Consider the following 26,251-nt stretch of genomic DNA (forward strand, 5'->3'; position numbering starts at 1 on the left):
GATCAGATCACATTTGATGGTGATTTTATGCAGAAATGTGAGAAATTCCAAAAGGTTCAGATATTTTTTCATATCACTGCATTTATTTTGGGGCATTTCCGGGTCACTCCGCATTAATTGGTCTCTTCTGGTTGATTTTGGGGCAAGTTGAAAATCAGTAGGAGAAAATGGACATGTTTTTGTGGGAGTTGAATTGGGCAGTTGGAAAATATATTTGGTAGTTTTTGTCAAATTTTGGTAGAATTGTACATTTTGTTAAAAACTGACTCGTAACTTTTGTGCACCTTGATTCTGTCAGTTTTTTTCAATGTGAATTATGTGAATGATGAAAGTGTATGAGAAGTAGGACTTTAAACTGGTATGTTTTTGCCAACAGAAAGGATTTTTTTGGTGCAACAGTGACTTAGGGGCGAAATTTTTAAAAAAATGTGTCGTTTTGAAGTTTGAACGGTCTGAATCAATCAACGCATGTGGGCTGTGCTTAGTAGAGCCAATACATATTTTGATAATATAAGTTTATATTAACTCATTGGCTGCCATTGACGTTGACAGATGTCTAATCCAGTTGAACTGGGTGGTCCTCCCTCCTAGTTCAAATGGATTGGACGTCTACTAATGATAAACTTATTTAAAGAGTGTTATTTTAGTTTTTATGAGCCACATCAGTGGACATCTATATGGCACTGATTATTTATTTAATGAACATTCTATGACAATAAGGGTTTCACCTCTTTGGTGACATTGTCCTGGACCAGACTGTAGAGGGGCACCACGCGGCTGACTTCCAACAGGACGGGGACAGGCGAAGGCTGCTCACCGCCCCTGCTGCGGCCCCTCGCGGCAACTCCTCCTGGCACCCCAGCCTGATGGTGACACAGGTGGCAGCTGAGCGGGCAGCTGCCCTTCTCCTCGCAGCGGATCTCCACGCCATTGACTGCATCATCAGACAACAATTGTGTCTTCTGCAAGGCTGTCAGGTAGCTAATGAAGGGCATAGACTTGAGCTCATGACGCCCGCCGCCACCACCAACCCCTTGCTCTGTTGCCTCTGCAACAGAAAACAGAATAATACACATAACTAAACAGTAAAATGGTTCATGTCCTAGATCAGGGTCGAGTTAAAAAATGAACTTTAAAATCAAACTTTCTATAAGCTTTGTAAAAGCAGAAAAGCAGACAGAGGGTTTCAATGTCACATCAAGGCAATGGTATCGACAACCTGAGGTAGGTAGCAATGTGTTACATTTATTTCGTTACATTTAATTGAGTAACTTTTTGTAGTTTTACTAAGCCGTACTTTTGACTTTTACAGTACTTGAGTAGTTTTGTGAATAAGAAACGCTACTCTTACTCTGCTACTTTGGGCTACACTAGTCCTTACATTTTTCTACATATTAGATTTTACTTAGTTTTTTTGTGCCGGAGACGCCAACAGTGGCGCTACCAGTTTCACCAATGAGACGTCGCAACAATAATCACATGACTCCATTAAACCAGTTCAGACTCAAACTTGCCGTTCGATAATCACACCGGCCTGTTCAGCTACGTGGCGTAAATAACAAAAAAAAAAACAAAACAAAACAAAAAAAAAAAAAAAAAAATATATATATATATATATATATATATATAGTTTTGACATAGAGCACTGTCATCAACATGACTCGAAAGAGCAGTTTTTAACCTCTCTCCCAGTTTTATTTGTCACCAAATGACCACGGAAAACCAGAGATACACTGCTGGCCAAAAGTATTGGCACCCCTGCAATTCATTTCTGTATTTTTTTTTTTTTTCTCTCGCCGGAATTCAATGATTTTTTTTTGTATTTCTTTCTGTTAATGTGGTTATGTAGTTGGTCATCATTTTCTTCTTCAAAATATAATAATTACAGTTTCGATAGATAAATTTGTGCTGAAAAAAGAAATTGTTTAAAAAAAAAAAAAAAAAAAAATCAAACATTGAAGGCAGTTACTCGCAAGGTTACTCATAACTTGAGTATTCTTTTCCCCAAATACATTTTTACTTCTAATTAAGTACATTTTTCAAATGACTACTTTGACTTTTACTTGAATAACATTATTTTGATGCAACACTGCTCTTTATTGAGTAAAACTTTTGGCTACTCTACCCACCTCTGTTGACAACCAACCATGGACCTTTTACCAGAACAGCTTGTAGAACCTACATATTTTTGAGTCACTGAAGTTTCATTGTGCAGTAATTCTCCTCCTCTGTCCGAACAAGACATGGGAAAATGTATCCATGACTTAATTTTTAGTAGACTGGGTTATTGCAATGGTATAGTTACAGGTTTTAACAAACATTAAATCAGGATGCTGCAGCTAATCCAGAATGCTGCTGTCAGAGTTTGTACAAATACAACGAAAATGGACTATCTTACACCGGTCAGGAAATGATTACACTGGCTTCTCTCGGAGTTAAAGGATAGACAATAAAATCTTTTGTAGACCAGCAGTAGGTCTACAAAACCCTTAATGGCCTTGAAACCAAATAAATACCCCCTTCGAAGCATCATTACATGACACTTTGCATATTATTTATAATTTTGGCTATCATTTCCTGTATATATTTCCCATAGATAATGTCCATTCACTTTAAGCCCTCCCATTTTAAATGGATTGGACGTCTAATAGCGACATCTATCATAGTCAATTATCAAACCTAAACATATTTCTTCTAAATATACCACAATTACACATTTCTAAAGCTTTCAAATACCTTGATGGATTTAAAGTAATCATCACTGCTTGATAGGTGTTCATTTTACATAACAGTTGTCTGTCAACGCTTACATAAGACAAGACAAATGTTGTCAATTTCCCCAACCATTGATCTCACACATGCTTGTGAATTAAAATGTCGTTGTTGACGGGTATCAGTATAATTACTCATCTGGGACACAACACTAATGGTTGGGGTTGCATTGCCAAGGGCAACGTGGACAAGGTGTCAAGTGTGTTCCACAGTAATGCAACAGACGTTGGGAAGGTTCAGATAACCATTTAAAAGCTTGGATCTGTTAAATACGCTGCAACTATTTGATTCTGTAGCTCATTTTGGTCTTTATGAATGGGGCTTTAATGGCGTAGTTATTATGCTGAATTAATTGCTTGTATAAATTATAGTGCGTACTAAATATTCAATTTGCAACGTATTTTGAATCCATACTTTAATTTTCAACAACTTGAACTGGCCGAAAGTCAGTAACAGGACTCAAATGTAATTTATTTTCCATATAAAGGTAATTCCATACTATTTAATGTAATAAATAGGATTATAATCAATCATACTTTATACAATTATAATAAATATTACCACTGAGCACTTGGTGTTCTGCTACATTTACAAACCGTGCAGCAATTCTGTTTCTAGTGAATCAAATAAAAGCCTTATTCTGCCACCCAGTGGCTGATTTATGCAATTACTACTCTGAGTCAGAGTCGATGACATAATTTTAGTGCGTCTGGATGGCTTCGTTATAAAAAGAAAAAAAAAAAAAAAGATAGCCATCAAATCCATTGAACTCGCAAGTCTGGCAGCAAACGAACATTCATTAATTCGCTAATGACGAACTAATTTAAATTCAGGGCAGAAGGATAAAAAGAGACGCATGGTTGAACGTATATTTTAGTCAATGGCACTGAAAGACCGGGAGCGAAAAATAACACATTTGCTGCAGAAAAAAAAGATTATTAAAGGATAATTACATTTTAATGACACACATACCCGAGCAGATTTTTTTGCAATTGTTAATTATTTTGTGACTGTTTTCCTTTGTTTGGTGTCGTTCAAAGGTTGCTGTGTGTCTTTTTATCTTTTTTTTTTTTTTTTTTTTTTTTTTTTTAATAATGTTGTTGGTTTAATTGTCCGTGTTTTCTTCTGCTGTCTGCAAATTTTTTTTTTTGGCTACAACAAAGGTTCAATACAAAATTGAATAAAAAAGGCTAACTTAAAAATACAATAACAATAGTAATAATAACATACAAAATACTGCAGATAATTTACTTTTTGAACGTCTCGATTGCGGACATAGGCGTTACCGGGACTACACGGCAGCAGCCAATCACGGCACACGCTTTAAAGCATGCACATTACGTAGCGCGTAGCCATGCGTAAATGACGTCATCGCCACTGCAGTCTCTCAGGCGGACGCTGTAACAGAAGCTAAAGCCGCACGTCAGGTGTAAAGGACCACTTTACTTGATAGCTGATAGCATCTAAGGTAATTTATTTTCACAAAATCATCTTAGAAAAAGCACATTTTGAATGCACGGTCATTCAAAAATAGTCGTTTTGAATACGGAGTTACTGTCCCGCCTGCTACCGGGAGAGACGTTTGTTTTGCTATGTGGCCTGTGTTGTTATTTAGCCATATATGAAAGCTGCTCTAGAATTAGCTTTGAATGATGCCGAGATACTCTGTTTGCAAGCGTTGGGATCAATCGGCTCGGTTATTGACACAAGCTGTCATTCGATCGTGTTTCTATTCATTTTGTGTCCCAAAAAATCATGTTTATCATTACAGTGTAGTAGTAAAAGGCGAATCTTCACGCGTACGGATTTTTCCCCCTTTGGAGTGCCTATGTTTGTTTAGTGTTGAAACAACAGAATGCTTTATGTTATGCAACTTCAAAGATAGTGGTTCCAAATTTATGGAGTGCAATTTATGTCTAGATTATTGATAAACTGTATACCATCCCTAAAACAGTAAATGTTTAAATGTTCACTGATTAACATTTTGATTTAAGTGTCAACATTACATTATTATGTGATATAAATTATTTGAAACTATTAGACAAGTGAAATATGTAGATAATCCTAAACATGTTTAATCTGACCATTTCAATTTGCAGCGTTTTGAGCAACAAAGTTGGTAACAAATAACAATGGTCCACTACTATTTCCAACCCTAAACCTTTGTTTTCATGGACAATCATAGCTGCTAAAGAGTAAGACACCTGTTTGTTTTATGATTGTTTGATTGATAAGGGGGAAAAACCCAACATTTTCACATACTTAAATCAGAATTTCTGACTGTGATGCTGGCTCTGCACTACTTCATTAAGATTCCAAAATTAAATCTTGGGTGTTTTTTTTTTTTTTAATTCCAAAGTCTTACAGGTCCATAGTCCACTTGAATTTGTGCAAATAAGGTCTTATAAAAAGGCTTTCAGCAACTGGTACTGTTTTTCTTTTTTATTCTTCTTCTTCTTTAGAAATGCATCTGACAGTGATAACTAGGGTTGGGCATAGACTTCACTATCAGTTGACAGGAAATGGGGCTCGGGGCATATCAATGGGGGGGGGGCAAAGCAGGTATCGACCTAAAACCAAAACAGGCACCCCCATTAGGCATATGCAGTGCCCCCCATAATTATTGGATTTATAATAAGTATGTGTTTTTTAGCTTCTAATAAAAAATTTTTCTAAATAATATGGGACCTTAATGGAAAAAAAGAAAGAAAAATCCAACCTTCAATACAAGTGCATTTATTCAGTGGGGAAAAAATCCCACATAAAGAAATAATTATTTGACATCAAATAATGTGTGTCACAATTATTAGCACCCCTGGTGTTAATACTTTGTACAACCCTCTTTTGCCAACAAAACAGCACCTAATCTCCTATAATGTTTCACAAGATGGGAAAAGACAGAAAGAGGGATCTTCAGCCATTCCTCTTTGCAGAATCTCTCTAAATCATCCAGAGACCTGGGTCCTCTCCTCTGTACTTTCCTCTTCAGCTCACCCCACAGTGGGGTTGAGGTCTGGGGACTGAGATGGCCATGGAAGGAGCTTGATTTTGTGTCTGGTGAACCATTTCTGTGTAGATTTGGCCATGTGTTTAGGGTCATTGTCTTGCTGAAAGACCCAGTGACGACCCATCTTCAGCTTTTGGGCAGAGGGCAACAGATTTTGACTTAAAATGTCCTGGTATTTCAAAACATTCATGATGCCATGCACCCTAACAAGGTTCCCAGGGCCTTTGGAAGCGAAACAACCCCACAGCATCACTGACCCACCCCCATACTTAAAAATTACGCTATTGTGTAATCCAATTTGGTGGCCATCTCAAAACAAAGAGCTTTTTTAAGTTAAAAGTGCATGCATGGGGTTCTTTTATATAATAATTACCTTGAATCCTCGACCAAATCACTCTTGAGACAATCCTGCCTTCTTGTATGGACTCAAACATTTGTCCTGTTTCCACCTAAATCCGGCGTTTGAACGCAGCGTGTCTTTGCGTTTATCACAGTGAAAGCCAACTCAGCCTGTCTGGGTGGGCCCCCAACGGGAAGGCGTGGCGCAATGTTTGTGGGAGCTGTCTTGTCAACTGATAGTGAAGTTTATGGGTTGGGAAGCATTGCACACCTCATTATATAATACAAGTTGCAATGAAGGCTCACAATAATTATATCACAACATGACGATACAATAATCATAAATACATGGGTCACTTGTTCATGCCAGTCGGTGTTAAAAGACACTATTCTGTTGAAAATTTTGAGTAGCAACCTGTTGATTCCTTTTTTAAGCAGTGCCATCTTTTTAAAACTATATGTCAATTCTTGGCGGCAAAATAAAGCAATACATTGCAAAAATACATTTTCGTCACACACTTTTCTTTCTTCCAGACACAAACCAGAATGGCAACTGCATCTTACCCACTTGATCCAGATCTAATGAGGGAGGTCCTTGAATGTCCCATCTGCTTGGAGACCTTCAACGAGGACCAAATTAGGCCTAAACTCCTTCAGTGTGGACACACTGTGTGCCGCCATTGCCTTGAGAGACTGTTGGCCAACACCATCAACGGTGTGCGTTGCCCCTTTTGCAGCAAGGTCTCGCGCATGAGCAGTATCACGCAGCTGGCCGACAATCTCACGGTGCTCAAGATACTCGACTGCGCTACGACCTGCGGTGCGACCGCTGCTCTCATGTGCGCGTCCTGCGGCAGCCGCCTGCCCCGACAATATTGCCACGACTGCTCCACCGTCCTTTGCGAGTTCTGTAAAGGCGAAGGCCATTTACAACGCGGTCACAACGTCCAGCCAGTTCGTACGGCTGCCGAGCAACGTCGGAAAGAACTGGGCGGCAAACTGTCCGCTCTGCGTGATATCATGAGCGAAATCCAGAAGAAAAAGACGGCTATTGAAAACATTACCCGATCGTTAAAAGCAAAGTACCGAGCGGTGCAGCGGGATTACACAACGGCCGAGCTGCAGCTTCAAGAGGACCTCAGTCGCTCTAGGAGGACTTTCTCCATGTCAATGGCGGAGATAGAGAAGCTTAACGGACAGGTCCTGGAGGAACAAACGTATCTCCTGAATATTGCAGAGGTGAAGGTTATCTCGTGCTGTGATTATCTGACCATGCGAGTGAGGCAGAGCGACCTCAGCCTGCTCAAGGATGATAGTGGCGGGTGTGATGACGAGGAGCTCAACCTGAGGAGCACCTTACCCACCGTGTTTCAGCTGCATGAACCGGAATTGATCCGGACTGAACACTCGAAACCAGCAGACGTAGGACATTTGGTCACGAGCAGGTACACAGTGGACACGGACAGTTCGGAATGTGCTTTGGAGGTTGCAATAGAAGGCAATGTTGAGGGCCTAAATGAGGCCGTAGGTGGTGCAACGGGACCTCCGTTGGATCTTTACCGCGATGTCGACATGGTCGCGGCGGTAGATGACTCATCGAGTAGCTCACCTGGCACCTTTAAGTCCAAGTCCATGGACGCAGGGGGAGAATCGCAGGGAGGGGCATGTGCAGGTACGGGTACTCCAACATGCCAGTTTGTGAAGAAGATGGGCTGCAAGGGCGCTCTCCCTGGTTCTTTCAATTTACCGGTTAGCATCTGCGTATCCCAGCAAGGCGAGGTACTCATAGCCGACCGAGGCAACTACCGCATTCAAATCTTCAACCGCAAAGGCTTCCAACGTGAAATCCGCCGAAACGCCAGCGGCATCGACAGCTTTGTCATGAGCTTCCTTGGCGCTGATCTGCCTAACCTCATGCCCTTGTCCATCGCCGTCACACCTCAGAGCCTGATCGGGATCACCGACAACTATGACAACTCGGTCAAAGTGTACACCATGGATGGGCAGTGTGTGGCCTGCCACAAAAATCAACTTATAAAGCCCTGGGGCATCACCGCGACGCCGTCGGGACAGTTTGTGGTGTCGGACGTGGAAGGCGGAAAGCTGTGGTGCCTGACGGTTGATCGCAACGTTGGAGTGGTGAGCTACAGCAGGCTATGCTCGGCGGTGCGGCCCAAGTTCGTGACGTGCGACGCCGCCGGGACTGTGTACTTCACCCAAGGCTTGGCGCTCAACTTCGAGAAACGCCACAACGAGCCCCACCTTGAGGGGGGCTTCTCTATTGGCTCGGTAGGTACCGATGGCCAGCTGGGCAAGCAATTTAGCCATTTTTTCTCAGAAGCTGAGGACTTCTGCTGCATCACTGGCATGTGCGTAGATACCAACGGTGATCTGCTGGTGACGGACAGCGGTAGGAAGGAAATCCTGCAGTTTCCTAAAGAGGGGGGGTTCAAAATTCTCATACAGGAAGGACTGAACTGTCCTGTGGGGGTCGCCACCACGCCTAAAGGGCAGCTTTTGGTGCTGGACTGCTGGGACCACTGTGTCAAAGTCTACACGTATATTCAAAGAAGGCACTCATCCACCTCCTAAGCTAACAAGAATTTATATTGGTCAATAAAATAAAATTGTTTACCTCAAAAAAGCTCTACAAAAAAAAACATCCAATGTTATTTAACCCTTTATAGGGCGCTAGTTGGCTGCCATTGATGGCGCTACATGTCCAGTCCATTTTTGACCAGGAGGGGTGATTGGGCGTTTATCATTGTCAATGGCAGGTAATAGTAAACAGTCTCTTATTACTTTTAAACGTAGTTATTTTTTCATTTAAATTTAATTTAAGGAAAAACATAACACATTTTCTTATAAACTATTTTTATTTAAAATATTTATTCTTTTGCTCATTTGTTCGATTAAAAACAGAATTGTTTAATGTTCTTAATGCTATTGAATTTACTATTCATCAACATGTCATTGGGGCCATAACTAAAGTGTATTTCTGTTTTCATTAACATTTAATTAATTGATAAAAGCATTAAGTATTATGTTCATGTATGTCAATGTCAGGTCATTATGATGCATTTTTTTAACTATCCCAAAATAGTCAAATGCCCTATAAAGGGTTAATGAGCATGCAATCAACTTTATATTTAAGAATACAGGCACAGGGTGTCTTATCAAAAGTGTTTCTCCATAATTGGTTTGAATTTGCAACACATGAACAGCTACAACTGCATTCACATGAGAATTAAGCCCCTTTCAGACACATGCTGAACTCCGGTTAAATACCGGAATTAAACGCACAGCCGTTATGTCTGATAGCAATTTCCCGGATCGACTGACACAGAGATGACAGGTACATTAACCAGGTCGTGTCTTAGTAGAATGTCCGGGATTTAACCAGGGACGTAAATATGCCGGGCCAATCGCCATTTCCTTTTTCTTGTCAGTGAGACGAAAATCGGTAAACAATCGCAATTATCAACATGGCAAAATGGATACATAGCAAAATTAAGCTGGTAACAACAAAATTAAATTGTGACTAAATCTTAAAGCCGAGGACAGTCCATCATCCATCTTTGGAAATGTTTGGTTTATGTTGTTGCTGACCAAAAATGATGTAATGTCCGGGTTATAAAATCCCGCCCTCCCTCCACACAGAGAGCGCCAAGTCACCAACACGGGACAAATCTGATAGTCTCCAACCCGAGTAATTCCCGGCACACCTCCCCACGTCTGAAAGCCGTGACACGGGTAAATCCCACGTCATCTTACATGGGAATTTAACGGGATATTAGTCTGAAAAAGGCTTCAGACATACGCTGAAGTCCAGTTAAGTCCCGGGATTTAAATGGGTAGCCCTTATGTCTGAAAGGAATTTCCCGGGTTGACTGACGCGTACATTAACCGGGTTGCTTCCCAGTAGAATGTCCAGGATTTAACCGGGACGCGGCATGAATGAAAGCAGCCCAATACCGGGTCACAGCGTGAAGGCTGATGACACAAATATCATGCCGGGCCGATCGTCAGTTCCTCTTTCATCACAGTAAGATTAAAATCGGCAAAGAAAAATCGCAATCATCAAAATTGCAAACTGGGGATATACCGGAATTAAATTGCTACTGGATGTTACAGCCGAGGAAGAGACATCTGGAAATGTGTGGTTTATTTTGTAGCCGATGCCGACCAAAAATAACGCAATGTCTGGGTTCTAAAATCCCGTCCCCAGCACTCCCTGCACAGAGAGCGCCGAGTCGCCAACATGGGACAAGTCTGAAAATGTCCAACCCAAGTAATTCCCTCTACACCTTCCCATGTCTGAAAGCCATGACACGGGCAAATCCCGGGTCACATTAAATGGTAATTTAGTGGTCTGAAAGCGGCTATATCTGGGCTTCTAGCCTATGAAGCACTTTATTCTGGACACCAACTTGTATTAATAGCACCTTGATAGCTTTAAAGTTTTACTGTGCAGTTTGACTTTGTTATGCTGTATTCGGTAACATTCAGGGAGCGTGCATGTAGTATTCTGTCTTACGCTCGCTAAGTGGCTCGTTTGCTGTGAACATAAGCTGTGGAATATTACATTAGTCATGTGGTTTTGGTTGGTTTTCTTTCATACTTGCAGTGTAAAGTATAAAGCCAATGTAAATTATTAATTCACTGTTGTTAAACGTGGTTCTTGTGTGTAGATTTTATCCAATCTAATGGAGAGGGTTCAAAATTTTGTTGTACAATGTCAAAATAAGATGAAGCACAGTGATTGGCATAGTATGAGCACTAAAACAGGAGATGAGAACATTCAGTGGGAAATGATCATTATTTTAAAGTAATAGTTTTACTTCCCTTAAACCAGTTAAGGGAAATAAAGCCACATTTTTTATTATATCTGCAGGCACAACATCACAAGTGTCATTAACTGAATTTGATTTCTGCAGACTTTTGGATGATAAAAAAAGGGGACGATTAAATTGATGCATATATCTTTTGATTTTGTAACTCTTCTAACATCTGTACTGGATTTTATTCTATTTATCAGCTAAAACCGCATTTAGGAATGACTTTGGATACCAAATATTATATTTCATGATAAACAGGCCTTATGAATGATGCTAATATACTGATTGGCGTCAGTGTTTGCTTGTCATTTACTAACTATTCACATGGCAACCATGGTCCGTCATAGACTCAAGATTTCATTTGTCTAGCATATTCATGACACACATTTCTGCTACGCTTCGAAAGATTCGATTTTACGAATTAATTCAGTGTTTTTTTTTTGTTGGTGTTGCAGATGTTGAAAAACATATATAATAATTTAAAATTGTTTTGCCAAAAAGAAAATTGAGCAACTAGTTATTCAATAGACTTAATAGGCTAAAAACACAAATGGGGGGAGGGACTGTAAAAAGTTGATAACAACAAAAGAATGAATAAGAACAAATATATTCTGATTATGGTCTTCAATATGAATCTAAAGTTGATTTCTCTAATATCATCATATTTAACACATTCACTACCATTGACAGTGATCGACATCAAATGCATTTTAAGATGGCTGGCACCGAATTTTCAGTTTTCTGTTTCAGTGCCATTGACGGCACTAGATGTCAAATCTATTCGAACTCTGTGGGGCGATTGAATGAATGGTTATCCGCCCCTCCCAGTCATAATGGTTTGGACATCCCGCTCCATCACTTAGTTCAATGCGTACCTTATAAAGAGTTAAACTTCGAGCTTGCGATGTCTTTTGTTCTTTTTGTCTTCTTAAAAAATGGAGGAAAAAAAAAAAATCAAAACCATTAGTCAAATTTTTGTTGGGGAAAGACATCAGACATTTTAATTTTAGGCCATACCGGTACCACAACTGTCACATGTACATTGTTTACCTACATTTGCGCGCCACTTAGGTACACCTGTTTATTATTGTTGTTCTTGTTTGCAGTATCTGTAGTTAAAAATACCACACACAATATTAGAAATGGATTATATGATGCAGCCCAGTTGTACATAACAGCAAACTGTTACTGCAATAATACACTCTTAAAAAACTGAGCCAAATATTAGTGTTTGTGTCACTAAAATACAGGATCAAATAGATGCGCTGACACTTTACCTTACTACCCCTAAAACATCTTAAACATTTTTTACAAAGACTTTTAAGGTTTGGGGAACTTATACCTATATATTACATGGAAAATATGCCTCCTGTAATGATGATATGCACCTTCTAGCCCAGGTTGTGTTCATAAGAGCACATCATTTGAGCCTTAAATATGACTGCACTACCAGCTGCATACACATTTAAATGAAGTGAATAGGAGATTCCTTGTTGTGAAGTTTTCATTATTGTCTTGTATCTACATTAATCAACTACTTAAGCACTTCATCTATTGTAAGTAGTTCACTATGACAGTATTAGGGCCACACGAAGAGAAAGTCGTAATACTTTGCAATACTGCGAGAGAAAAGTTATGAGATTAAAGTTATAATACTACGTAACTTTAAACACTATTACGAGAAGTAGTAATGCAACAATTTTACGTACTATTACGTGATTAAAGACTTTCTCGTAATATTACAAGGGAAAAAAACGAAAACTTTACTTACCGTACATTCTGAACGTTACGTAATATTTTTGGATGCAGTGCAGCAAATTTAGCTGAGTTCAATATTATGTAAAGATATAAATTATCTTACCTTGGCTGGGAGCTATGATAAAGTGTGGCCCTAATACTTCATTGTAGTTCACAGAGGTCAGTCATTAAAGTTTAGAATACAACAAACAAAAAATCTAAAAAATGAAGTGTCCTTGTGTGCGTACTGAACATTGTGTTTAAGTCCAACATTTTTGTTAAGTGTCATTTTATCCTGCAAACGATAATATTTGCAATAGTTCCATCCTCCATGACTCTCAGGTGCTCTGGAGCATGTGAATTGTCTTGAACACATGGACTAAAGATAAATTCTGGTTCAATCTATGTTTGTATTGTTGATTCTCTTGAGTGCAATAAACATTTCTCAATAAAATGATTGCATATTATATCTGGATAAAATCATATTCTGCCATGAATAGCTGTGGTAGCTAGCTAGCAGAGCTAGTTGTTGATAATTGCTAAAAGTGGGGCCTTAAAAATGGAAAGAAAAAAAAATAAAGACCTCTTAAACTGTCTTTCTCACATAGAAGCTCGACCAACCGACTTGTGTGGGGAAAAATTTATGTCACTTTGGGTATGGGAATTTAATGGGAAGGAGTAGCAAATCTAAAATCTAGTTAAATAAAAGCCTTAATAATTGACAGATATTGTGTTTGTTTTGTCTCACCTTTCTGGTACTGGAGCCACAGCTGTTGCTGGGCCTTCTTGTTGGGGAAGTAGATAGTGCAGCTGAGCTCTGAGCCGTACAGTGCCTCTGAAACGTAGTGACTGCCATATTGCTGCAAGAACGCCAGCAGCTCCTCACGTGTACTGTCACCCGACAACGTCTTGAGAACCTTTGCGAAACCTAATCAGTCAAGGAAGACAAGAAGTGGGTAGAGTAGCCACAATTTTTACTCAAGAGTAGCGTTACTTCAAACTAATTTTACTTGAGTAAGAGTAAAAGTAGTCTGAAAAACGTACTCAAATACAAGTAAAAAAATACAGTGCCTTGCAAAAGTATTCGGCCCCCTTGAATCTTGCAACCTTTCGCCACATTTCAGGCTTCAAACATAAAGATACGACATTTAATTTTTTTTGTCAAGAATCAACAACAAGTGGGACACAATCGTGAAGTGGAACAACATTTATTGGATAATTGAAACTTTTTTAACAAATAAAAAACTGAAAAGTGGGGCGTGCAATATTATTCGGCCCCTTTACTTTCAGTGCAGCAAACTCACTCCAGAAGTTCAGTGAGGATCTCTGAATGATCCAATGTTGTCCTAAATGACCGATGATGATAAATAGAATCCAAATGTGTGTAATCAAGTCTCCGTATAAATGCACCTGCTTTGTGATAGTCTCAGGGTTCTGTTTAAAGTGCACAGAGCATTATGAAAACCAAGGAACACACCAGGCAGGTCTGAGATAATGTTGTGGAGAAGTTTAAAGCCGGATTTGGATACAAAAAGATTTCCCAAGCTTTAAACATCTCAAGGAGCACTGTGCAAGCCATCATATTGAAATGGAAGGAGCATCAGACCACTGCAAATCTACCAAGACCCGGCCGTCCTTCCAAACTTTCTTCTCAAACAAGGAGAAAACTGATCAGAGATGCAGCCAAGAGGCCCATGTTCACTCTGGATGAACTGCAGAGATCTACAGCTGAGGTGGGAGAGTCTGTCCATAGGACAACAATCAGTTGTACACTGCACAAATCTGGCCTTTATGGAAGAGTGGCAAGAAGTAAGCCATTTCTCAAAGATATCCATAAAAAGTCTCGTTTAAAGTTTGCCACAAGCCACCTGGGAGACACACCAAACATGTGGAAGAAGGTGCTCTGGTCAGATGAAACTAAAAATTGAACTTTTTGGCCACAATGCAAAACGATATGTTTGGCGTAAAAGCAACACAGCTCATCACCCTGAACACACCATCCCCACGGTCAAACATGGTGGTGGCAGCATCATGGTTTGGGCCTGCTTTTCTTCAGCAGGGACAGGGAAGATGGATGCAGCCAAATACAGGAACATTCTGGAAGAAAACCTGTTGGTATCTGCACAAGACCTGAGACTGGGACGGAGATTTATCTTCCAACAGGACAAGGATCCAAAACATAAAGCCAAATCTACAATGGAATGGTTCAAAAATAAACGTATCCAGGTGTTAGAATGGCCAAGTCAAAGTGCAGACCTGAATCCAATCGAGAATCTGTGGAAAGAGCTGAAGACTGCTGTTCACAAACACTCTCCATCCAACCTCACTGAGCTCGAGCTGTTTTGCAAGGAAGAATGGGCAAGAATGTCAGTCTCTCGATGTGCAAAACTGATAGAAACATACCCCAAGCGACTTGCAGCTGTAATTGGAGCAAAAGGTGGCGATACAAAGTATTAACGCAAGGGGGCCGAATAATATTGCACGCCCCACTTTTCAGTTTTTTTATTTGTTAAAAAAAGTTTAAATTATCCAATAAATTTTGTTCCACTTCATGATTGTGTCCCACTTGTTGTTGATTCTTGACAAAAAATTAAAATTGTATATCTTTATGTTTGAAGCCTGAAATGTGGCGAAAGGTTGCAAGGTCCAAGGGGGCTGAATACTTTTGCAAGGCACTGTATTTGGTGAAAATAATACTCAAGTAATGAGTAACATTGAGTAACTGCTTACAATGTTTGCTTTTTTTGGTTTTTTTAAACAATGGTATTTTTTTTTCCTCAGCACAAACTTATCTACTGGTCCTTTTAAAAAAAATTAGCATATTGTGATAAGGTTCATTATTTTCTGTAATGTACTGATAAACATTAGACTTTCATATATTTTTGATTCATTACACACAACTGAAGTAGTTCAAGCCTTTAAATGTTTTAATAATGATGATATTGGCAACAAAGTCAAGAAAAACTAAAATTCCCCATCTCAAAAAATTAGCATATTTCATCCGACCAATACAAAAAGTGTTTTTATTACAAAAAAAAAAGTCAACCTTCAATTAATTATATCAGCTATGCACTCAATACATGGTCGGAAATCCTTTTGCAGAAATGACTGCTTCAATGTGGCGTGGCATGGAGGCAATCAGCCTGTGGCACTGCTGAGGTGTTATGGAGGCCCAGGATGCTTCGATAGTGGCCTTAAGCTCTTCCACAGTGTTGGGTCTGGTGTCTCTCAAATTCCTCTTCACAATATCCCACATATTCTCTATGGGGTTCAGGTCAGGAGAGTTGGCAGGCCAATTGAGCACAGTAATGCCATGGTCAGTAAACCATTTACCAGTGGTTTGGCACTGTGAGCAGGTGCCAAGTCATGCTGAAAAATGAAATCTTCATCTACATAAAAGCTTTTCAGCAGATGGAAGCATGAAATGCTCCAAAATCTCCTGATAGCTAGCTGCATTGACCCTGCCCTTGATAAAACACAGTAGACCAACACCAGCAGCTGACAAGGCACCCCAGACCATCACTGACTGTGGGTGCTTGACACTGGACTTCAGGCATTTTGGCATTTCCTTCTCCCCAGTCTTCCTCCAAACTCTGGCACCTTGATTTCCGAATAACATGCAAAATTTGCTTTCATCTGAAAAAAGTACTTTGGACCACTGGGCAACAGTCCAGTGGTGCTTCTCTGTAGCCCAGGTCAGGCGCTTCTGCCATTTCCAGCACACGCCTGTGCACGGTGGCTCTGGATGTTTCCACTCAGACTCAGTCCACTGTTTCTGCAGGTCCGCCAAGGTCTGGAATCGGCCCTTCTCCACAATCTTTCTCAGGGTGCGGTCCCCTCTTCTGATTGTGCAGCGTTTCTTACCACACTTTTTCCTTCCCACAGGCTTCCCACTGAGGTGCCTTGATACAGCACTCTGGGAACAGCCTTTTAGCTCAGAAATTTCTGTGTGTTAGCCTTTTGCTTGAGGCTGTCAATGATGGCCTTCTGGACAGCAGTCAGGTCGGCAGTCTTGCCCATGATTGATGTTTTGAGTAATGAACCAAGCTGGGAATTTTAAAAGCCTCAGGAGTCTTTCGCAGGGGTTTTGAGTTAATTCGTTGATTCAGATGATTATGTTAGTAGCTTCTTTAGAGTCCCTTTTCATGATTTGCTAATTTTTTGAGATTGGGATTTTTGTTTTTTCATGACTTTTTTGCCAAAATCATCAATATCAAAACAATCAAAGGCTTGAACTACTTCAGTTGTGTGTAATGAATCTAAAATACATGAAAGTCTAATGTTAATCAGTACATTACAGAAAATAATGAACTTTATTACATTATGCTAATTTTTGAGGACTAGTATATGAACCATTATTATCGTACTGTACTATAACCTATTACGTAACTACATTAAGCCAGAGAAATACAAAAAAAAAAAAAAAAAAAAAATCATTGAATTCCGGCGTGAAAAAAATCTACAGAAATGAAGCATTTGTCCAAAGAGCATGAGTGCCCTCTAGGGGAGAAAATAGTTCCTAGTTTGAATAGTTGAATCCTGAATATTTCCTTCATACTTTAGTTCCTAGTATGAAATTGAAAGGATCATGTCTCCATTTTCCTGTGGTCAATCGGTGCCAAATAAAAACTGGGAGAAAGGTTAATCTGCGCTTTCGAGTCATGTTGAGGGCAGCACTCTATATCAAATATTGATATGAATATATATAAATATATTTTAAGGTACTTTAAAGATGCCACGTGATTGAACAGGCCGGCGTGATCATAGAATGGCAAGCTTAAGTCAAATTAGTATTATGAAATCGTGATCATTGTGGCGACGTCTTATTGGTGAAACTGGTAGAGCTACTGTTGGTATTACTGGCAAAAAAAAAAAAAAAAAAAAGTAAAATATGTAGATAGAGAATAAAAATGTAACGACTAGTGTAGCCCAAAGTATCGCAGTTATATTTCTTCACAAATCTACTCAAGTAAAAGTAAAAAGTATGACTTAGTAAAACTACTATTAAAGGTAATTTTATTTAAAAAAGTTACTTAAGTAAATGTAACTGAGTAAATGCAACTTAGTAAATGTAATGGGTTACTACCCACCTCCAAGGAAGTCGAAATAGATTCAACCATAGACAATGAATACTAGACGCCTCATTGAATTGGGTTTGCCAGGCGCATCTATTTTTCTAAAAACTGATTATTACACGGTTGTGTATAAATATGTAGGCCTAGCTATATGGCTAAAGCTAGCCAGCTAGACTGCTGAACATTATATGCAGTATTATGTAATGAAAATCATTAGTTAAATAAAAATTGTTGGGGTTTTTAAAATTTTCATCAGCTGATTAAACATAAATAAAAGGTTGACAAGCATTGCCCAATATACTATAATGACCTGAAGCCAGGGTGATGGAACTGAGCTTGACTTTGTATAGATTGCTCCGCACTCGCCACTGTTGTACCATGGGATAGCCTGAAGCCTCATTAAACTTGGCATCACCTGAAAACGATACACGACAGGACATGAGCTCAAGCAGAATATCGATGGAGAAAATAATACAAATATTTAAAAATTCATGAACAGGAACAAAACATTGACTTTAACTCTTTTAGTGCCACTGACGACGATAGAATTCCAATCATGTGTCATTCAATCATTCTTTTGATTAGAATTGAAATGAATTTATCACTAGAAGTTCAATCCATTTGGACTGCGACAGTTTGCAACTGACATGTGTTGGTTACCGGTTTCATTGAATGCATGTTATAAAAACGTCATGGTTTCAAAACCACTAAAATGTTTATATAGTAGGTATTTTTGTTGTCCCAAAAATACAGGGAGAAATCCCTCGCTTTCATCTGCAGGGCTTTCCCCTGCCCCTCCGATTGCAGTGAATCAGCTAGGCTACACGATGGCTGGAAGAGGCGAAACACCTCAACTTCCCCGTCGCTGGTATGGGAATACTTCAGCTACAGAAAAGTAACATACAGCCCTGGCTTAGAGGAGCAGGGCCAACTGACATGTAAAACATGTTTGCGGAGGGTGGCTGCCAGAGGAGGCAATACCTCCAATCATAAGCGGAGTTTAAGGGGGGGGGGGGCAGGCACCCCCCAGGTGGCCAAAAAGTGTCATTGCATGTAATAGACTTTCCTATAAAAGTTGTAAAGCATTAAAGCAAACAACAAAAATGAATGAGATGAAAAAAAAAAATATATATATATAATGGGTCAAAATTATTTTTCGAACAGATAATGTGACTAGCACCTTAGACGGTCATTTGCTTTGCATATTATTTTTAAAAAAAAATTAGGGGAGGAAAATTTGATCTTTCAAATGACTTTTTTTTGTGTTTGAAAATATTTTTTGGGGGATTAAAGCAACTTTTTGGGGGACTGAATGATTTAGACACAAATGTCCTACCCAAAATATGGCCCAAAAACAAAAAGGCTATCAAAGAAAACTTTCTAAATTAAAAATTAAGTGTTCAAATGCAAATATTTGAGCCTTTGAGCCTTTTTTCTATGATTGAAATTTTTATTTTTTGATTGTAATATATATTTTTTGTTTGAAGCAACTTATTTTTTGATTGGATAATAAAGACACAAATGTCCCAGCCAAAATGTGGTCCAAATGCAAAACATTTTTTTTTGATCGAATAATGAAGACACAAATCTACCTCCATATGGCTTCGCCCAGGGGATACAATTTTTGACTGGGGTAACTACATTGGCACAACACCGGCAGGCGTACCATATTCCATGGATGACGATCTTGGCGAAAAGTATAGCTGTCCTAAGCAGCCTGGTTTAGAATTCCACTCAAGAATGATGGGAAACAAAAAACGCTCATTTTCATCTTATTATTATACATATTCTTAAAAGTTAATTTTATTGCTGACACTGAGTTTTGGGGTCATCAACATGTTGTGGCCCCCCGGCCCAAAAGTCAAACTCCGCCTATGCCTCCAATATGATTTCGCATATATGTGACCACCGCTTTATACAAAATTAAAGATTAGTAAACGCTGTCAGGAATATCGGCTACGACAGTTAACTCCAGTGTGTTTAGTGTGCCTGGCAGTGTTAAACATACTATAGCGTAAGGTTGTTAACAATGCAGATAACGTGACTAATTAGCATAACAAGATGGCTAACAAGTTTCCTCATTATCATTAGCCTACATATATTTAAGTCTTCCGCCATTGTAAACATCTGTTCGAAATAACATTTTCATAATACAGCCTGTGGTGTTTTCTCTCTGGCGACTGTGTTGAGAGAGAGTGTATGTACAATGTAAACATGATATGAGTCATAAATGCATGCTTTTTTGTGGAAAATAATTTTTTTTTTTCTGATGATAATAATGTTGAAATGTGGCTGTTGGTTTAGGCTCACCTAAAGAACTGCATTTATTTGAATTTAATTGACAATATTTTGTTATTTTTTAAAAATTAATTTGAACTTAGCATTACACTTATGTTCCAATTTGCCAAATAAAAATCCTGTTCGATGGAAAAAAAAAAAAAAAAGTTTTGTTTTTAAAGGGTATTACAACACCTGGGGAAATGCCAATATTCCATCATTTATCCATAAAAGCATGCCTTTTGGATTCATATCATGCCACTTCGTGTAATTACACACATCGCAAAACCAAGAAAATGATAGAAATTTGGATCGATTGTGAAGCTAAAAGGACCCGCCCCCGAGATCCAAGAAAACAACAGGCTCAGTGCTTAGTACTGAACGGCGGCGATGACGGCGGACAATTTTGTTTCTAGTTGCAGCGACGAATCCGACGTAACGAACGTTCTTCTAATGGTAACGAGGAGAGTTATGAACTTTTCTTTGGTGTTTTGGGTTATCAATTTGAGCCCAAACGAAAGCCAATGCAGCCTAATGAAAGAATCATTGAGGGGAGCAATCACACTGATGAAACACCGGCAAGGGATTGTGTGGGAAACACCGAAAGGTTTGTTTTGCATTTCTTTTTGTGAAGCTGATACACCGTGACCGCAAAATAAAGTAATGTATGGAATAATTATCATTTATTGTGCTACTATAGGTTTTCACTCTGCCAACAGACACAAATATGAATGCGATTAGAAGATTTGTTCTATATATTTTACGAGCGATAATCTATACTAATATATAGATATAATGTGTCCAGTCCTATATCCAATGCGTGATGTTTTTTATTATAAAAGTACTCACTCTGGCCATTTCCCTCCTTTGCTTTACCTGGGATGGTGGGGTGGTCTCATCAGAGCCAGTCATCGTCCTCTTTCTTGATATCTCGGGACATTTTGGTGGCTGCGCGTGTATGGTGGGCAACGCATCTGCTTTCAGCAGCAATGTCTTAGCAAAACCTGATTTCCATTGTCCATAGTTCGAATAGCTTTCAGGTGTAAAATGCGCACCACACAAAACCGTGCCGGAGGCTGGGTCTGCAAAATTAGCCCTCTTAGCACAGACGAACTTTACTCATTGTCTGCGTAGTCCAGCTCTTTTTCTCGCGTTCGGGAACTCATGGGTACTACATTGCGACAAATGGCTATTTGTACACCACATAGCATTACAGGTTTGAACCATTTTAGCGATTTTTTGATAAAACACGAACGCAACTCTCTCGTCGATAAACAACGATGGCACCTGCCTCGACCTTTTGTTTCCTTGTTGTGACGTCTCCGCCCCATTCGGCTGTTTCCGGAATACTTTTGGAAATGTTCGTAATTTTCGATCTATTTTCGGTAATTGCTCATGAATGTGATTTATTTTTTTGTTAATTTTATTAATATTTGTTATCTTGCCACATAACGGTTCTATTGATATCTCACAGCCCCTTAGTATTATAATACCCTTTAACACAGACATCTCAAAATAACACATTTTAGAGCTCTAATTGCAATACTGTGACACTGTGAAAACAGTCAGAATCTCACACCAGCACATTAGTTTGAAACAAATGAACACTCGCTCATTCATTCAATAATACACATTGTGGAAGTTTTGTTTTTTATTGTAGCACGACTTCATTTGGTCCCATTTGGTTTAAAACAGCTCTTGTTAAATGTTTAATTCATCGATTTATTAGCGTGTCCATCTAACACTTGCACTCCCCCCAAATCTGCATGCAGTCTTGGTACACGATACACCTAACAAACAAAATCACCTGTGAGGAGGTCCAAGTTTGGCAGCGGTTCAGACAACACGCCTCTGCACTGCTCCTCCACTGGCAGCGGGAGAACCATGAGGCCGTCGGCTAACTGGGGGAAGTCCTTAACGAAGTTGTTATCTCTGTGGGGAGCAACAAGGAAGATTAACCCTCGTGAACCTTTGGTGCATACTAATGCGCTCAAAAGTGGAGCTTTCAAAGAAGCAACGGGGAAAACTCCCTTTAAGGAAGAAACCTCAAAGAGAAGTGAGACACGGTGCACGGGCGGGCACTACTAAATTAATTATAGTGCCTCCGAAGGCATTTCTCCTGTTGCTTGCACCTTTTGGAAGCATCTGCGCATACTCAAGGGGGGGAAAAGGAACAATGAAATGTAATAGTAGTTAACTTTTTGTGAATACTCGGGGGGACAATGGAGACAAACACTGACCCCATGTACTTTTTCCTATTACAACAAAGGACAAATAAAACTTGTACGGGACAATTTTACAGGACATTTTACAGCTTGTTGACATATTTCCGGTGTGTGCACAGTTGGCTGGGTAGCCTATGGGTGACTGCTTATTAATTTTGGGGCATTTTCAGGTCATTTCCTTGTTAACTCATTGGTTGCCATTGAAGGCGCTACACGTCCAAAGCCATTTAGACCTGTTCATTCACCCTCTCAGTGAAAATGGATTGGACTTCTAGCACCATCAAAAGCATTGAAAGAAGAGCATTTATAGCCAGTGCTCCGAATCTAAATGGAGCTTACTTCCTGCACATTTTGGGGCATTCCTGCGTAACTTTATGCACATATTGGCTCATATCGTATTGATTTGAGGGTATTTCTGGGTCATGTCCTGTAGATTTTTCTTTTTTTTTTTTTTTTCCTGTTTTGGATTTTTATGTGGTGTAAAGCACTGTGAATAACTTTGTGCTTAATTGTGCTATACAAATAAATCTGCCTTGCCTTGATATAAGATCATTTTCTCCTATTGGAAATGAATGGGGCCATTGAAATAAATGTGGATATTTTTCTGTCAAATTTTGGTGGAACCATACATTTTTTGGGGGGAAAAATGGATAAAAAATTTGTGTGCCTTGATTTTCTAAACTTTATTATGTGTAAATTATGTTGATTGGATGAAAAATGTAGGACGAAAAACATTTTGAAATGTAAAATTTTCATGTATTTACCATTGGAAATGAATACGACACCTGTAAATGTAAGGGATAAAATCAAATGAGAGGCTGTGTTGTGTGAATTTTTGGAATGTTTCAAAGTTGGAATGGTGAGAAGGCTATGGGCTGTGCACACCTTAAAAATGGATGGGAAAAAAATACATATACAGCGGTATGAACAAGTATCTGAACCTTTTGGAATTTCTCACATTTCTACATAAAATCACCATCAAATGTGTTCTGATCTTTGTCAAAATCACACAGATGTAATAACAGTGTCTGGATTAATTAAAACAAACATTTATAGGTGTTCATATTTTAATGAGGATAGCATGCAAACAATGACAGAAGGGGTAAAAATAAGTAAGTGAACCCTCTGCCTAAGGAGACTTAAAGAGCAATTGAAACCAATTTTTACCAAACTATTTAAGTCAGGTGTGTGCTCAATCACTGATGAGAGGTGTAAAGATGCGCTCCCCACTATAAAACATATATCTGGTAAGAATTGTCTTGATGAGAAGCATTGTCTGATGTGCATCATGGCTCAGTCAAAAGAGCTGTCTGAAGACCCATGATCAAGGATTGTTGATTTGTAAAAAGCTGGGAAAGGATACAAAATCTCTAAAAGTCTGGATGTCCATCAATCGACAGTCAGAGAAGTTGTCTACAACTGGAGAGAGTTTGGCACTGTTGCTTCTCTCCCAAGGAGTGGCCGTCCACCAAAGATGACGCCAAAAGTTCAGTGCAGAATACTCAGAGAGGCAAAAAAGAACCACAGAGTGTCTGCTAAAGACTTACAGAAATCACTGTCACAGTCCAATATCTCTGTGCACACATCAACTCTATGTAAAACTATTGCCAAGAATAGTGTTCATGGGAGGACTCAATGGAGGAAGCCACTGCTGTCTAAAAAAAAAAAAAAAAAAACATTGTTGCTTGTTTAATGTTCCCAAAATGGCACTTGGACAAGCCACAGAAGTTGGCAAAATATTTTGTGGACAGATGAAACCAAAGTTGAATTGTTTGGAAGTAACACACAATGTCATGTGTTGAGGAAAAATGGAACAGCTCACCAACATCAAACACCTCATCCTCACCGTGAAGCATGGTGGAGGGAGTATCATGATTTGAGGCTGTTTTGCAGTCACAAGGCCGGAACAACTTGCAGTCATTAATGGAAGAATGAATTCAAAAGTTTATCAGGATAATTTGCACGAAAACCCGAGGCCATCTGTTAAACAGTTGAAGCTAAAACGCGGATGGATGCTGCAACAAGACAATGACCCAAAACTCAGAAGTAAATCAACTTCAGATTGGTTTCAGAAGAACAAAATACACACTCTGGAGTGGCCAAGTCAAAGTCCAGACTCGAACCCCATTGAGATACTGTGGCATGACCTAAAGACAGCAATTCATGCCAGACATCTCCAGAACAAATACTGTATATGAATTAATTCAAAGCCCTATGATTACTTTAAGGAATGTTGTGTCAATTTCCTCAGTGAGGCACAAACACGTGCTGAAAATGGATTTTTGTTTAATCTTTTCTTTAAATAACAATTGGTCACTCAAACTTTCAATTAACAAACTGCGCCTCACAAACCCTATCAGTATCAGTAAGATTTAGGGATGTCCTGATCCGATCGCATCATTTTTCAGAGGAATCGGAATCTGGTGAAAGCGATCGGGTTTTTAATTAAAAAAGTATATTTATTAGGGCTGTCAAAATTATCGCATTAACGGGCGGTAATTAATTTTTTAAAATTAATCACGTTAAAATATTTGACGCAATTAACGCACATGCCCCGCTCAGACAGATTTAAATGACAGTTCAGTGAAATGCCCACATGTTAATTGTGTTTTATGGAGTTTTGCCGCCCTCTGCTGGCGCTTGGGTGCGACTGATTTTATAGGCTTCAGCACCCATGAGCATTGTGTAAGTAATTATTGACATCAACAATGGCGGGCTACTAGCTTATATTTTGATTGAAATTTGTACAAATTTTATTAAAACGAAAAAATTAAGAGGGGTTTTAATATAAAATTTATATAACTTGTACTAACATTTATCTTTTAAGAACTACAAGTCTTTCTATCCATGGATCGCTTTAAAAGAATGTTAATAATGTTAATGCCATCTTGTTGATTTATTGTTATAATAAACAAATAGTCCCTATGTACCGTATGTTGAATTTATATATCCATCTTGTGTCTTATCTTTCCATTCCAACAATAATTTACAGAAAAATATGGCATATTTTATAGATGGTTTGAATTGCGATTTATTGCGATTAATTACGATTAATTAATTTTAAAGCTGTAATTAACTCGATTAAAAATTTTAATCGTTAACAGCCCTAATATTTATGTTTTTCTGTTAGTCCATGCTCTTACAGCCTCTCACCCTCCCTCCTACTGCTTTTCTTGCTCACCAGTGCAGCTGTCGTTTGGTACTTATAGTTAACGATGATTGACAAGTTTGTAGCTTTGATTTGGCGAGAGAATGGCTCAATAGCTCGAAGATCAAAAGCACACATTTTAGTGTAGTCAATCTTTGTTGTCGAGATGCTGTTCTCAGCAGCATGAGCGTCAAAGTGTGAGTGAATTTGAGTTGCACTCACTCAATGAACCATTTAATAAAGACAAGGATTTTTCTACGTTATTCTTGTTTAAAAAGAAGTGTGGGTTTTCTCCAGGTTCCTACCACATCCTCCAAAAAAAAATGTGCATGGTATGCTGATGGAACACTCCAAATTGTCCGTAGGTATCAGTGTGTGCCTGAATGGTGTTCAGAGTGTACACCGCCTTCTGCCTGGAGTTAGCTGTGATAGGCTCCAGCACTCCTTTGACGTTTGTGAAGATAAGCAGTTCAGAAGATGATTGAATTAATGTTACATGCTATGGAGAGTGATTAAAAGTATGGCGTGTGTGTGCCTACATTTTGTGCTGGTTCACCTTAAGAAAAACGTTTCAAATATCGTTCAGGCTTAATTTATATTACTTTTACTTTTTAAGGGCTAAAAATTTACAAAATAATCCAGAAATACAATAGCATTGCATAAAGATACAAAAATATATACAGTACGTTTTATACTCCGCAATACAAAAGCGGAAGTGGAAGTATTGTAAAAAAAGTACAGTACTGTAACATGTTTGGAAGTTTTGTTCAAATAAAAACAAAAATTAACACACCTTTTTTTCGGTATCGGATCAGGACTCGGTATTGGCAGAA

General features: G+C 39.0%; 2 protein-coding genes across 3 annotated transcripts in view; one reads left to right on the plus strand and one right to left on the minus strand.

Annotated features, from left to right (window-relative positions):
* Positions 1-26,251, minus strand: part of LOC130905518 (astrotactin-2-like) — a 573,899-nt gene that overhangs the window by 120,127 nt on the left and 427,521 nt on the right. For both annotated transcript variants that reach the window (XM_057819019.1, XM_057819018.1), the window contains exons 14-17: positions 21,853-21,977; positions 18,079-18,183; positions 13,442-13,621; positions 729-1,048 (exon numbers count right to left, since the gene is read on the minus strand). In XM_057819019.1, coding sequence (XP_057675002.1) covers positions 729-1,048; positions 13,442-13,621; positions 18,079-18,183; positions 21,853-21,977 — 730 coding nt within the window. The remainder of the gene's footprint in view (positions 1-728; positions 1,049-13,441; positions 13,622-18,078; positions 18,184-21,852; positions 21,978-26,251) is intronic.
* On the plus strand, positions 4,112-11,519 carry trim32 (tripartite motif containing 32). The gene is made up of 2 exons (XM_057819020.1): positions 4,112-4,240; positions 6,653-11,519. The coding sequence occupies exon 2, from the start codon at positions 6,665-6,667 to the stop codon at positions 8,708-8,710; it is 2,046 nt and encodes a 681-aa protein (XP_057675003.1). The 5' UTR covers positions 4,112-4,240; positions 6,653-6,664; the 3' UTR covers positions 8,711-11,519.

Source organism: Corythoichthys intestinalis, chromosome 17 (assembly GCF_030265065.1).
Source record: "Corythoichthys intestinalis isolate RoL2023-P3 chromosome 17, ASM3026506v1, whole genome shotgun sequence".
NCBI lineage: Eukaryota > Metazoa > Chordata > Actinopteri > Syngnathiformes > Syngnathidae > Corythoichthys > Corythoichthys intestinalis.